This window comes from Halichoeres trimaculatus, unplaced genomic scaffold (genome assembly GCF_033239565.1).
Source record: "Halichoeres trimaculatus isolate MK-OKI-2021-1 unplaced genomic scaffold, fHalTri1.1 fHalTri1_scaffold_16, whole genome shotgun sequence".
Lineage (NCBI taxonomy): Eukaryota > Metazoa > Chordata > Actinopteri > Labriformes > Labridae > Halichoeres > Halichoeres trimaculatus.
The window spans coordinates 15,525,499-15,540,854 of NW_027437194.1; the positions used below are offsets into that span (position 1 = coordinate 15,525,499).

The 15,356-nt window shown below is 39.4% G+C and overlaps 1 protein-coding gene across 2 annotated transcripts in view; it reads left to right on the forward strand.

Moving 5' to 3' along the window:
• The window catches only part of slc12a2 (solute carrier family 12 member 2), a 79,645-nt gene extending 65,900 nt beyond the window's left edge, over nt 1–13,745 (forward strand). For both annotated transcript variants that reach the window (XM_074690519.1, XM_074690520.1), the window contains 6 exons: nt 1,055–1,177; nt 2,930–3,041; nt 5,731–5,817; nt 7,638–7,773; nt 8,056–8,123; nt 9,671–13,745. In XM_074690519.1, the coding sequence (XP_074546620.1) occupies nt 1,055–1,177; nt 2,930–3,041; nt 5,731–5,817; nt 7,638–7,773; nt 8,056–8,123; nt 9,671–9,806 (662 nt within the window). In that variant the 3' untranslated portion in view covers nt 9,807–13,745. The remainder of the gene's footprint in view (nt 1–1,054; nt 1,178–2,929; nt 3,042–5,730; nt 5,818–7,637; nt 7,774–8,055; nt 8,124–9,670) is intronic.
• The last annotated feature ends 1,611 nt before the right edge of the window (nt 13,746–15,356 follow it).

Here is a 15,356-nt window from a genome sequence, read left to right on the forward strand (position 1 = left end):
AAATTGTCTCAAAACAAATAAAGTAAACACATGCAAATTTAAAGATCATATCCACCAAGAAGAATTGTTAGAGTTGGTAATTATATTTTATTTTATTTTATTTTATTTCATTTCATTTCATTTTTTTAAATTTTATTATATTATATAATATTATATTATATAATATAATATTATATAATATTATATTATATTATATTATATTATATTATATTATATTATATTATATTATATTATTTTATTTTATATTATTTTATATTATATTATATTATATTATATTATATTATATTATATTATATATATTTTTTTTTATTTTATACCATATCACATTATATTGTTATATATTACATTATAGATAGATAGATAGATAGATAGATAGATAGATAGATAGATAGATAGATAGATAGATAGATAGATAGATAGATATTAAAATTTTGCCGACTGGATTTCTATTCATCAGTTAACCACAAAGAAGGGATTGAAATGTATACGTTTTACTTTTTTCTACTCCTTATGGAAATGTAAAAGAAGTTAAGTTGAAGGTGCGACACATTGGCCAATGGAACAAAAGAGTGGGAAACTGTGAATTTATTTGAAAAGCAGATTAAAATCTGCTGCAGCCTTGAAGTGGAACAGTCACAGAATAAAAGTAGTGGACATCATTGAAATTTTTGAACCAAGTATTTCAGCTGCCATCAAACTATGGTTTAAATTGAGCTCTATGATGAATGGGTGTTCAATTGTGTTTCTGCTGCCTCTGGTCTCAAATATTGAAAATCCCTCAAATTTGACAAAAGCCAATAAATGAACAGAGGAAACAAAGATCTTTGAGGTGTGACAGCTTGTGTTTTGTGTTTTAAAAAAAGGGCCTCACGTGGTTCTGTTCATGACTGACAGATAAACTGCTCGGTTTGTTTTCTGTCCATCCTGAGCTCTCCCCTCAGGACTCTCTCACAGACCAACAGACGGCAGTTGTCACGTCTCTATGTTGCCGTCTAAATGGGCTAACTGTTTGTGCTGTGTGTGATTGTGTCTCTGCGCATGTGTGTGCCTGCAGACAAGAAGAGCCCGACTGTCCCCCTGAATGTGTCCGATCAGAGGCTCCTGGAGGCCAGCCAGCAGTTCCAGAAGAAGCAGGGGAAGGGCACTGTGGATGTCTGGTGGCTGTTTGATGATGGAGGTGAGGCTGAGAGAAAGATGGATCCTGTTTTGTCACCCAGCACAAAAAACATCATGCCGATGGTTCACGGCAGTCCAAAAGGGTCAGACTATATGACGACTTGGAAACCTGGAGACTGCAGAGAATGAGGAGCAGTACAGACTGCAACAACCTTAATGAAATCCAAAACTTTACAGCTGTTTAAAACATAAATTTGATTTTAGTCCTTGTGTCACTGTGTTGAAGTCACTGTGTCCACTGCATGGATCCTCTTCATGTTACTTTACGATGATAGTTACAGAGAAATGTTTGATTCGTGTTCGACTGCTTCAAAACCCAAGTCTGTCAGTGATCAGAGGAGCTGACAGATGATACGTCAGAGTGACTCACTCAAAGATAACTTATTAAAGTCACAGGGCACTGGTCCATCAGTCAACAGCTGATCAACGCACAGTGTGTGTTTTTCTCCGAGGCTGACACACACAATATGTTTGTGTGACTCACTCTTTATGGAGTCTGTCAGCACAGCAGTGCATCAACATGTGAACCAGGCCACAGGCATGACTAATTTTCTGAACACAGTGTCACGTGTGACGGCTCGGGTCTTCATCGTCATCATCAGCATCACGTCTTTCCCCTTCACTACCAGGAGCACACACTTACACACACATTTCAACGCTAAATGACTATAAAACTGAAGCTATGAGATCATTTTTTCAATGTTTTTATTCCCTTTACAGTTTTTAACAGTCCTCTTTATTTTCATGGTTCTACCTTTGGGTGTGTTTCGCTCTAAATGTAATCCAGTTAGGAATAATAAGCATCAGGTGGGTTGTTACAGCAGAAACAATCCCTGGCAGGCTTTTTCAGGATTGTTGAACATGAAATTTGGTTTGTTAAATGTGTTTTTACCAAATACATGAATTATTTCCACAAAAAGCTGCTTAGAAAGGATTTATTGATCAGAAAATGAAACAGTTTTGTTTTTTCGACCAATCAGAATCAAGATTTCACAGCAGTACACAAATTACAATAACATCTCATTTACAGAATAAAACTAACATTGAGCATCTTTTAGACAGAGAAAAGGTAAAAAAAAGAAACGCCACGTGAAGAAATGATCAACGCTCTCACTGAGCCCCAAAGCCTCCACATGTCCTCCGCTGTGACCCTCACTCCTGAATTTTCATCACATCAGTTCAGCGTGAAGCCGTCTGCTCCTCAGCCGTGTGAACTCCGCTCCCTCTGAACCTCTTAATCCTTCTTGTTGACCTACTTGCAGTAAATTGCTCGCTCCGCGTCATTAGCTACTGCTGACTGATAAAATGTTATCAGAGTTACCGGCTCGTCCTTCATCGTTCAGCACATCAGTTGGCCTTTTTCGCCGTCTTTAGAAACAAGATCACAAATATGAGGGGTCAGCTGCTGTGACTTGGCTTTGTTCGTTAGCTTGAGATGGAAATTCAAAACAAGATGAGTTAAAAACAGCTAATAAATAAAAGCTCTAAAACCTCCTGGAGAGAGAAAAAGACACCTCAGGATCTTTCTCTCATTGTAGGAAATTATGCATGTGCATATGCATATGAAAAAAAGAGTGTCACAGTCTGCAGATCTCTCCTTTCTCTGTCCAAGATGCCTCAAACTTAAATTATAAACTGAGCCTCAGGGGAAATGTTGAGATTCAGGAACTCTGTTTTTTATCCTCCAGCAGCTGTTTCATGTCCACATGACAGGAGCTGCTCTCCCACCACCTGTTTCTCGTCTCTGTTTCAGGTCTGACCCTCCTGATCCCATACCTGCTGACTAACAAGAAGAGGTGGAAGGACTGCAAGATCCGCGTGTTCATTGGTGGAAAGATCAACAGGATTGATCATGACCGTAGAGCGTAAGTCCTAAACACACTCGTGATCCAGCACATTTGAAGATCAATAGGAGGAGAAGCAACATCCTGTGATTATCTGATGAAACTAAAACTGATGTTGGCGATCTACACTCTGTCAGCATCCAACAGAGCAGCTATTTGTGCTCATCTCTTCTGCAGAAACACATTGGACATGACTTTTCATTAGATTACTGATTTAACTTTGGCTGTTTTTAGTTTAGTTTACTTTCTATGACTTTGGTTTAAAAAGCTTTATTACAAATCTCTTTCTCTTTCACATTGTACTCAGGCTGAACGTGTTGCAGATTTTAATCAAGTATTACAAACTTTGAGCGTATAGATATGTTTATACTTCTATCATCTGTTGTTGCCTTGATTGCAGGACATGATGTTGCTCCTCTTTTCCTAACCAGAGTGGTTGGAGTTGGGATTTTTATGAGGCTCTGACCAATCAGAATCAAGCATTTATCATATGCATAAAAAAGTATATTAAGTTTGAATTACTATCCTGAGAAAAAACACCTGCTCTACTGAGAATAAATTAATAAACCATCAATAAACCAGGAACCGGAGCTTGATCCTGTTAAACACAGCCACCTGGACTGAACCCAGAGTAAAGAAATCTACCTGCTCTATATCTGAATAAACCCTCATGACAGAACATACACACACACACACACACACACACACACACACACACACACACACACACACACACACACACACACACACACACACACACACACACACACACACTTTCACCCCACGTCTCTGTCACAGTCTCTTATTGTCCCCTACAGCTGCCTCCCACTTCCTTTTGTTGGATAAAATTAGCATGGAGCTAGCAGCAGAGGCTTTTATCTCTGTGTTTAGGCTCATGGCTCGGTGTGCACTCTGAATCCACCTTTTGTTTGTTTGCTGCAAAACTAATAATCATAATATATTAATTAGATGAAAACTAACTTTGGACATGCTTCTGCAGATTTTTTTTCCAATAAGTTAGGCCTCGCTAGAGCCTGAAACGTAACAATGTCCCGAAATCGAATAAAACCCAAAATGTGACTCGTTTTGGGCTCAGCATCTTGTTACATTTTGCGTCAGTTATTACATTTGGGTTTTATTACATTTATTTTATTACATTTTGTTTGTTTTAGGTTGTTGTTACAAATCGTGCTCTAATAGACAAACAGCAGGTACGACATCCTTAATGGGTCAAAGTGTGTTCACTTAAAGGTTGTTTTTTCCTCCTTGACAAATTTAAAATTCTAACTTTAAAGGTGTCACAGGCAGGATTACCCAGGTAAGAGTGCGATTTGAAAACAAGCACAGCCCCTGTTGTCCTGTGTTCTCTGACATCACGCCCTTATGCAAGTTTAGCCCCTCCCACAAGGAGTTTACACACGAGTTTACGATTCTTCTTTTTGCTCTTCTTCTTCTTCTTCTTCGTGCTGTCCTGGTTTAACTCCTTGCTGTTTTGGGGGTTGAAAGTCCGACAAGGCAGGTAAATATGCGAGCCAGGACTTCCTCATGCGCGTTCATGAGAATGAAGAGCTTTACAACCAATCTCAATGAAGGACGAAGCGCCACCCCTCGACCAATCAGGATAGAGCCTCAGGGGCTCTTCTGATTGGTCAAAGATACCCGGAGCGGTCGAGAATCCTTGTCAGCTCATAACAGAAACAGATGGAAATGCTGCGACCTCGGGGTAGTGCAATTATACTACAATCATAAAGGTTTATCAATGGATACTCTAACATTTAATCCATAGAAGAAAAAATTAGCATTGACTAGCTAAATCCTGCTTACGGCACCTGTAAGTGTCTGACAACATTGTAGAAAAGATCCCAATAAGTATGAAACTTTTTAATCCTTTTTACCCCAAAACAGTCTTTCTAACAGACTCCATTGGGAAAAAAATGTATTGTTATCTGACAGGAACATGTCACAGCATGTTTACAGCAGCCATGATTCCTCTTTTTTTTGATTGTTTATGGGACTAAAGACGAGGGTTTTTTTGGTAAATTGGTAATTTACACAACAATTATACGACAAACAGTAAAACCATTGAAAGGAGCTCTGCTGATATTTGAGATAAAATGATGTTTTTTTTCTTAAAGAAGTCTGGTGGCTCTGAAGGAACAATGTAAAATCTGTTTTAAGAGACTTGACCTTTTCCAACATGTCGCCCCTCATTTTATATTCCACATAATTCCCATCTTTTCTTCAGCTTTCTCATCAATTTAAGCAACAATGCCTCAAAGATAAGTGTAAAAATGGCCCAAACTGTCTTTGCTTTGGAGGTGTGCCAGCACTTTGAAGCCTGCATCAGAGCTACCTGAGATTTCTTTTTATTGTGGTCTCAGATTTCAGTGCAGGGGGGTGACAGTTCAACATAAACCTTCTTCCAGAAAAGGATTTATAAAGCTCCTGAGCACTCTGTTTCTTTGAAGCTGGCTCTAAAGGAAATTACCGTCATACACAGAATGCCTCAGAGCTCCCAGTAAAGCCCGTCATACGTGCCTCCACCCTCCCAGAGTCTCCATGTTCAAACAGATCTATTTAAAACAGCTGAGCTAGGTCTCTGCTGTGACTCAGAGCTGTTATCTCACCCCACAGCTCCTTGAATGTGAAATGTCTTGCAGCTATTGTCCTGTATATATCCTGAAGCTCTGTGTTTGCTCTCTCTGTGCAGGATGGCCACTCTGCTGAGCAAGTTCAGGATAGACTTCTCAGACATCACCGTGCTGGGAGACATAAACACCAAGCCCAAGAAGGAGCAGTAAGTTCTCTTCAATACACTTCAAAAAGAGAAGAGCTAAGACACATTTTTACAGTTTGGATCATCACTTCTTGTTCAACATGCTAGCTTTGCTTCACACGCAGCACCAAGAACTAGTCTCCAGCTACAACGCACCTGTCTGTCAGTCAAATCAGCCCTGCCCCTAATTATGCGAACTCATTTAAAACTCTTACCCTTCATGTTATCTTTACCTCATTTTCATAACATTTTTGAAACACAGGCTTTGTTTTTCAACTTCCAGCTTCATTTTAAGTGATGCAAATCTCTGCAGGTCTACGCCTCACCCACAGTTGCAAGCAGACCAGAAATCCACCATCACCTGAATCTGAACCTGTCTGAATCGCTGTTCATGTGGAAAAACATTAAACAAAAAAACACAGTTGTACAGCTTAGTTTTATTTTTATGTAGAGGTTTTAATCATTGAAGATATGAATATTTAAAGTTGCACATTTGTCACTGCCATCAAGGAATAAAAAACTCATTTATGAGGCCAGCACAAAAGTGAATCACTGCTGCCCTCTAGTGGTCTGAGTGTGTAATGAGGACACTGAGACAATGTTTCAGCTTGTTTTGTATGATAAAGGTTTTTGTGTCTTTCTGTTTTTATTTTGATTAAATAATGATACTAGATGTGCAACCAAAGATTACACAAAATACTTGTTTGGATGTTGAGGACAGAAAAATGGCTGCAGTCATTCGAGAGGTTCCCAGTTTTCAGTCTCAGTCTTTTTGAACTGGTGGATGCCAGGAGCCAATCAGACAGGCCAACCTCTGGCTGCAGTAAATCATGTGTTAAAAAGAGCAAAATCTGCAGTATTCCAGAAAGTATACCTGAAAGTTTGACTGTTACAATGCACAGCACTCCATGCAAACCACTTTAAATTTATCAGACCTCAAGTTGATGATTCAGAAACTTTTTTTTTTTTCTATCAGCTTTATTTCTGCTTTCTAAACTGAAAACTAGCACAGCATACAACAAAACAGACCAAACTAAGCTCATAATAAACTACATTTCAAGAACACTACCATGTTCTATGCAGTACATTCATATGTAGCATGTTGTTGTAGTAGGCAGGTCATAAAACTGCTTCTGATCTCTGTCTGCTTGTCTTAGGACAAAGATCCACTCACTGACAGAGCACTTGCTCCCTAACACATGCTGGTGTGACTTCACCCCCCTTCAGCTCTGGTCTAACGTAGGAAACCTGCTGTTATTGTAATGAGGGATTATATTTCAGATTGACTTTGATGCAGTTTGACCCCGAATGGTTCAGATTAACTGGTTCGAGCTCTCTAATGGTGACTGCTGATGGATGTTCTAACTGTGGATGGTGTCATATGCGGCTGACAGACACCAGTCTTGTATTTCATCACATTTTATGACATATGACTGTCAGTTTGAATGTTTATGACTCATTTGGCTCATATGATCCCTTAGATAGACAGTGATCAACAGCACTCTGCCTCAAGAGCCTTTTATTCACAATGTCAAAGAAGCAAAACCTTTAGCACATGGACACGACAAAATCTCAAAGAGATGTGAGAAACCACTTTTCCTCAAAGGAGCTTCAAGTCCAAAAAAAAACAAGTTTACTATGAGACAAAATATGAGAGAATACATAATGAAATTAAATCATTGATGTTTTACAACCTTTACACAAAATAGGTTGTATGATGGGAATCATGGGAAAAATAACAAAATGAAGACTTGTGAGATGGAGGAGTCTCTGTCTGGTTCTGTTTCTGCCGTACTGGAGGATACTGACCAGTTTTCTTCTCTCTCCTTTCTCCTGTGAAGCGTGGCGGCCTTTGAGGAGATGATCGAGCCGTATCGGCTGAAGGAGGATGACATGGAGCAGGAGGCAGCCGAGAGGCTGAAGAACAGCGAACCCTGGAGGATCACCGACAACGAGCTGGAGTTGTACCGCGCCAAGGTCAGTTCATGCTGCTCACTGCGACTCTCTGTTGTCGCTCTGAAACACTTTGTCTTTATGTGATTACATCTTCAATGCCTCTGCAGCTCAGAGAGGTCAGAGGAGAGATTCCTCTCTAATCCTCTGCAACTCAGTTCATCCACCTCAATAAACAGTCTGAGCCTGATCCAGCTGTGTGTGTGTGTGTGTGCCTGTGAGAGGGAGCTTGCTCAGAGTCAGAGTGTGATAATTATCAGGTAATCTGACACCTTAATCTTTGAACCTGTTTCTGTTTGTCTGCAGACGAACCGTCAGCTCAGACTCAACGAACTGCTGAAGGAGCACTCGAGCACCGCCAACCTCATCGTCATGTAAGATGCCACTGTGTGTGTGTGTGTGTGTGTGTGTGTGTGTGTGTGTGTGTGTGTGTGTGTGTGTGTGTGTGTGTGTGTGTCCTGTGTGTGTGTGTGTCCTGTGTGTGTCCTGTATTAATGTTAGTGTGAAGGGATTTGCTCCTATCCACTAGCTGATTGGGTATTAACTCTCCAGCTCCTTCAGAGGTGATGACTCTAGTGTGATTATAGGAACACCAAAGCCTCAGACACAACAGGCATCAAAAACAAAGTTTAGTTTAATGATAAAAAGATTTTTGTAATGGAGACTGTGTTTTAAAAATGCTGTTAGTGACTCTGGTATCATCAGCTCATAAAAGAAGCAAGGTTTCCTCAATTCATTTTCTCTTCTTAACACCGACTCACTTAGCTAAACAGCCAATAACGGATGTTTACCGATATCAATATTTGTAAAAAAAAAAAGAAAAGAAAAAAAACTGAGATGATCAAATTTTGAGCATACTGAAAAACACGCAAACTGAATTTTTCAATATCTTTTTTTTTTAAATAAGGAGGTGACAGGGCCACCGTAAAACAAAAGTAACAGTGTTCACTCCACTTAAACTCAAATCTGTGAAAAAGTTAAAATCAAAAGATGGAGCGCCCAACATGAAAGTGATCAAAAAAAGTACATTTTGTCTGTTTTGTGGATCAAAAACAGGAAGAGAGACATAAAAGAGGGTCCACTCTTCTTACGTAGTTTTGGTTTTTACATAGTCATAGATAAAAATTTCATTTGGGACTTAAAAGATTGTTCAAGATACTCTGAAAATGGCCAGCAGCTAATAAGTAAATATCTGCCCACTTTTAGTCACACATTAATCACAGACTTAAAACTCTTCTCTACAAACGTACAAAGTTCTGGCTAAAAGCAAATCAGAACTGTGATCATTCTTAGTTTGCCACATTTTTTTTTTATTATTTATTTACTTTGAACTGGTTTGTGTAATTACTTGTTTTTATGTGAATGTGTATTTTATTGTTGTTTTGTAAACTTTTTTATTATTTTATGCTGTTAAATATTGTACATTTTCTGACTTTTAAAAGCCCAACTAGGGACAAGAGTTGGAAATTAGCATTTGCTATAAACTCTCTGTGCAGCACATCAGATTCATACTTAGTGATGGAACTATGTTAAACTGCATCGTCCCTATTAAATAAATAAATTCAATTTAATTCAACATCGGCCAATGCCAATATGTTAAAAAAATGACCTACATCGGCAGATACTGATATTGATACCAATATATCGTGCAACCCTAGTGTAGAAATTTGCCTACCTTCAGGTATATCAGGTGGGTTGTCAGTGCAGAAGAGTAAACCAGGCTTAACGCTGTGCTGATGTGTTTGTTGTGATATTAAACATTAAAAAAAACAGAAAGAAATGACCTCACTAAAAGCTGAAACACTGGTGTGCACAGTTAGACTTTTCTTCTTCATAGTTAATGAGTTTGAGGATAAATGAGGTGAATAAATTACACCCCACTCCACTTTCTCTCCTCCTCCTCCTCCTTGTCTTTCTGCAGGAGTCTGCCGTTGGCCAGGAAGGGCGCCGTCTCCAGCACTCTGTACATGGCCTGGCTGGAGGCGCTCTCCAACGATCTGCCCCCCATCATCCTGGTCCGTGGAAACCACCAGAGCGTCCTCACCTTCTACTCTTAAACACACACACACACATTCAACAACCACACACACACACATACACACACACCCACACACACGGAGGAGAACATCCATGTTTTTATCCAATGTCACATCCACCTCTGCCTCTGGGAGCAGACGCACACACACACCTCCCAGTCCAAACCTGACAGTAACCACACACACTCCAGAGACGTCAACACACACACTGACCGGATCAAGGCTGGGAAGCTGAGTAAAGATGGAGGATTGAGCGGTGGAGAGGCGCTACGAGTGATGGAGGAATGTGGAGGTGGGGGTGGGAGGTGGGTGTTAATGTCACCCACTCTGCTCCTTTCTTTCTATTTATTCCAAGATGTGTTTTTTTTGCTTGTAGCTCTAGTTTTTATCTCATTTCCTTGTTTTTGTTGTTGTCAGAGTTGATTTCTCTCAGGCAGTCGTGCACAATGTTCACGTCGTTCCCATGATTCTGAAAAATCTTGATGTCATACGGAGTAAAATCGGACCAGTCGTCGTGTTTGTGATGCAGCAATAATCACCCCGTCGTTTTTCCTTAAATGTTGGGAGAGAACTGCAGAACGCTTTGCAACACCTTCTAAAGCCTTATGGATGTGCCTTCCAGATGAATCAGATGACAGATTATAATCCAGATTGAGGATGTTACCTATGACGCTGGTGAAGAGTAGTTTTAGTGAGTTTTAAATGTGATTCCTTCGTAGTCGGAGCGTTGTATTTATGCGAGTGGATTGCATAAACTGAATGAAGGGTGTCCACTTGATTGCATTTCTCTTTCTCTCTCTTTTATCCTAATCAACATGTGTTTTATTTTTATTCACTTTTGAGTCTTCCTATTTAAAGCTGTTGAATATTAGCCGTCACCAGACACAGTTAGGTGTTTTTTGTCTGTGGTTAAAGACATGAACTGGTTTTTGAATCGCCCAGGTAGCTGCTCTGTGATGATCTTTTTTCCTGTGTTTTTGTGTCCACATGTTTCGTAAAGAAAGAGAAACTGCTCCACACAACAAGCTAGTTAAACTTTGCCTTAATGCTAACGATTGTCACCAGTTCTTTTCTCTTATAAGCCATACTGGCTGGACGCTTTGTGGGTAAACGCAGAGTGCGATCCATTCGTTTCTTCTGTGCTGTTCATTCATCTTATTTATACCCATCATCCCCTGCTTTAGCCTGCACAGCGCTGACTGTAGGTCCACATGTTGCTGCTGAAGTGCTCAGTCTCAGATGCGAACATGTTCCACTTCAGCTCCTCAGTAGTCAAGATTGTTTCTGGCTGTTTGATGGACTGTTGGTCTCTCGTACCCACAATGCCATGCTGTGCAGAGATTGAGCAGCGCGCTGCTTGCAGACAGACCCGCTGGTAGAAAGAATGTGACATGAGAATGTGTCAGGGCTGAGTGAAGATATACCTCTATGCATATGAGCTTGTAACGTACTTGTAATAAAAGTCCATCACTCCTTCATGTCAAAGGAAGGACTGGCCTCAGTTCATTTAAGGAGCACTTTCAGGCGCCTCACTTTTTCCGCACACTAATTATTTCCTACAAGAACACACTGGCTAAAGGTCCCAATGCTGCACGAGAAGCCATGTGTAGATTTAACACTAATGTTTAGAAAGATCAAATGTTTCCCCTCATACTACAGAGTGGATGGACTCTGCCACAGGGTGGGGACACTCGGAGATAACCAAAAAGGTCATTTGTCTTAAATCAAACGGTTTTTGCTGTTACAAAGCACAAGGTTCAGTTACATTCATTTTAAAATTTACACATGAGGAGTGCAAATTTGTTTCAAGTGTCTAGTTGCTAAGGCTAAATTCTGTCCTCATTAGTTCAGATCTTTAAACATGATTGAAAAAGACAGAAGTCTGTAGAGAAATACAGAATGTCAGCTACTTTCTGAAACAGAAATGTATCTGTAAAGTCCAAAACCTGATTGTTTGGCTTAGCTACTGCCTCAATTGCTGTTTGATAACATTACCCAAACAGAGAACACAAAGATTCAGTGAGATAATGTCGTGCTAAATGTGCTGTTATCTAAAAATAACCACATAACTCCAGAGACTGTAGGTAAGAAGTGAACACAGCTGCTGTGACCGTGACGCCCTCAGTTTGGCATTTTGCCAAACTCCTCCTCTGCTTCCTGGTCTGTGTGACTCTAAATGGGACCATAATCCACTAAATGAACACCTGCATTAAAGAAGACTTGAATCTAGAGCTTGAGATCATAAACTCATTTGGTAAATGTTTGCTGAGGGAACCAATCAGCTGAGAGGGAGGAACATTTGGTAAGGCACTGCTCTACACATCCAGACTGTGTTTAGCTCTCTCTGCTGGACATTAAGAAGAATGCAGGTTCGTGAGGCCTCACTTCTCTAACCCAGACTCTGTGTTCACTTCTTATTTACAGGTTATGGAAACAAACTGATCTTTGTCATTCAAGAGAAAGTGAATCTTACCCCAAACAAAGACCAGAATCAGAGGTTTTTACATTTCCAGTTTAAAAACTGCCGCAAACTGATGGAGTAAAACAGGGTTCTCTTTATTTGTAACATTCACGTTTTTTTTTCTTTTCTATTTTAGTTTTTTCCTCAGAAACAAGCAGGTTTAGCATTTAGCATACGTGTTCTCTGTCCTTTTACTGTATGCAATTCCAAAAGAGGAATGTGACACGATACTTAGGTTAGTTGAATGTACTGTAAAATAATAATGACCATGATAATAAACACCGCCGCTAGGAGTTAGCATACATAGTCTGTTTTTGTTTCCTGCAGTTAGCACAGTGTTGTTGTGCTGTTAGCATTTTTACTGCTGCATCCCATCACTCTGTATCACCTGCACAGTGTGTGGGGCCAGGACTTTGGTATACATACAGTATATGTGTATGTGTGTGCTGTGGGGAGAGCTTGTTATGAGTGTGTATATATATATATGTATATGCATAAGCAGTAAGTGTATACACTCATGTTCATCAGTGTAGTTATAATATCCTCAGTACTTTCATACTATGTGTACAGCATGCACTGAGTGAGGATCTTAAATTTTGAGGCACAAAGACCATCTCAAGTTGGCTTATAATGCACAATTGAGCCCCCAGAAGCCTTTGATAGGACTCATGAAAGATTTCAAAATATTATCAAAACAATACAGTGCACATCACAATATTGGGATATACTGAAGTACTGTAAGATTCATGTGTAAAGAAAACACTTTGTGCGTCAAATCAGAGTATTTTTAAAAGTAATGTCATCAGAAAAATACTTTTTTATGTATCATTCAACGTCAGATGATGTCAGCGTCAATTTCACATAACTCACTGTATCAACAACATACATGGATATCGATTGTTAAAGTCTTTTAGTTGAGATTGTACAGAATTTACATCAGTCATCAGTCAGACCAAACCTCATTTAAAAAAATGATGTTTTAAGAACTGTTTGCTCCTCACCTTACAGACTGACCAGACGCATTTTGAATTGAGACTTTTTTACAAATCAGCACCATATTGAAGATATTTTAGCATCCTTCCAGCCTGTTTCATTCATTTACAGATGTAAATAATGCCATCAAATCACAGTAGCGTATGTGTACTTTGACTGAATCACATTAACTGTCATTAAATCACAGTAACATCTGTTTGTTTTGGCTTCATAGCGCTATAATCAGACTCATTTCAGCTAATGGTAGTGTGATTGTTAGATACAGTGAGACTGAGACTCAGAGGAGCCTGATTGTTGAGCACTCCTCAGGTTGTTAATCAGCAAAGTCCTGGTTCTGATCCTGGTTAGCCTCAGGTATCTGAGGAAGGAAGCAGCAGGAGAGTTGAATTAAGGGACAGAAACTCAGCTGGAGGTCTAAGTTACAGGTGATGGTTTGAAATGTATGAAATATGGTGTTTGGTTTCCTGATCTGTTCAGACAATACTTGAAAAAGGTTTGAAAACACACATGCAGTACTGCTCATCGCTTATAATAATGAGATTATTGGTAAAGTACATGAATTTTATGACAATCCTTTGGCACAATTTGATAAATTTATTTGTGGCACAAATTTGGAATTAATATCAGCAAGCCAGGCTGAGATTCTGGCGTTAGGGGGCGCTGTTGTGCATTAAATTTTAACCTAGGAGCGTGTCTTTAAGCTGTTCCTGTTCTGCTGTGAAGCGTCACTCTCCCCTCTGTTACACATTTCAACAAGAACACGGGTTACTCTATATTTGTACATTAAAGACTATATAAATATATATAAACTTGCCTCTATATACACGTATATAAAATGTATCAGTAGGACCTGGAGGGGATCTTTATCTTTGATACACCACAAAGACCTGTCAGCATTTTACAACCAAATAATAATGGTGTTTGTGTGTCGTTGCTTCATTTCTGTCTGATGGATAGATCTCAGACTCTCTGTGTCCTACTGAAGAAACCAAAACACACCTGTACCTGTCCTCATGTCCTCACCTGACCCTCCTGGTTATTACTGTACGTGTTACTTTGCCAAAGCCCCCCCCCTCCCCAGCCCTCCTCTCCATGATGATGGACGCTGTGTAAAAACTCATCCTGGTCTTTATATCTCATGGTGGTCGAGCTCTTCTTCACACTGCGAACATGAACTAACCTGTAAATAAACTTTGTAGTCCAACGGCGTAAATTAAGGGAGGAGAATAATTAATTTCAATAAGGAGAAAGATATTTATTTTAGTTTAGATTTTCTCCACTTTTTTGTCTTCTATGGGTTTTGGTTGTAAGTTAATTTGCATGTTGATTTCTTTTTTTCTTTTGTTGCCTTTTGATTTTAGCAGATTGTCGTTTTTCTCTCAGTGTATTTCTGTCTTTTCGATGCCTTTTTGAAGAAAAGTCTGGAGGACAGCAGCAGATCAGACCTGTTTTCTCTCACACACACTTGTGGATGGAATCGACCGCGCTGGTAGAAGCAGGAATGTTTTGATACACTGTACTGTTAACAGTCACAGATATGCTTTTTCTAACATTTTAACATTTATGATTACCAATACTTTGTACATCTTTATTGCAATAAATAAATCAAATGAAATCTGATCTTTGTCAAACCTCTTTGTGCTGCTTTGATGTCTCAAGTGTTGCTTGTTAATAGTCCTGAACATGGTGCTATGACATAAGCCTACTGTGTAAAACTCATAATTCATAGAAAATAAATCCATACCTTTATTGCACTGAAACATCAGTAGTAACAGCCTCAGACACAAATCAGTGTTTTCACTCTCAGGTCTGAGTCCAGAGTTATCCCGTCGGATCCAGATTTCCCCCGATTTAGCAGAGCCTGGATTTAATCAACAAGATTTGATTTTTCAGTGTGGCAAAATCTGGATTACCAGAACTCGAAGTGAGGCTTCAGACTGCGGTGTTTGTCTAATTCATTCCTTTTTATTGACAATATATATTAGACTGTCGATATCAAAATCCATTTGGAGAAGTATTTCATGGTGGCATTTTTCACAGCCCTAATGTTTTCTTCAAATGTTTTTGTAGCTTTTTTTAATACAGCCTGAATCCAGCCCCCTTCTGTGGATGATCCT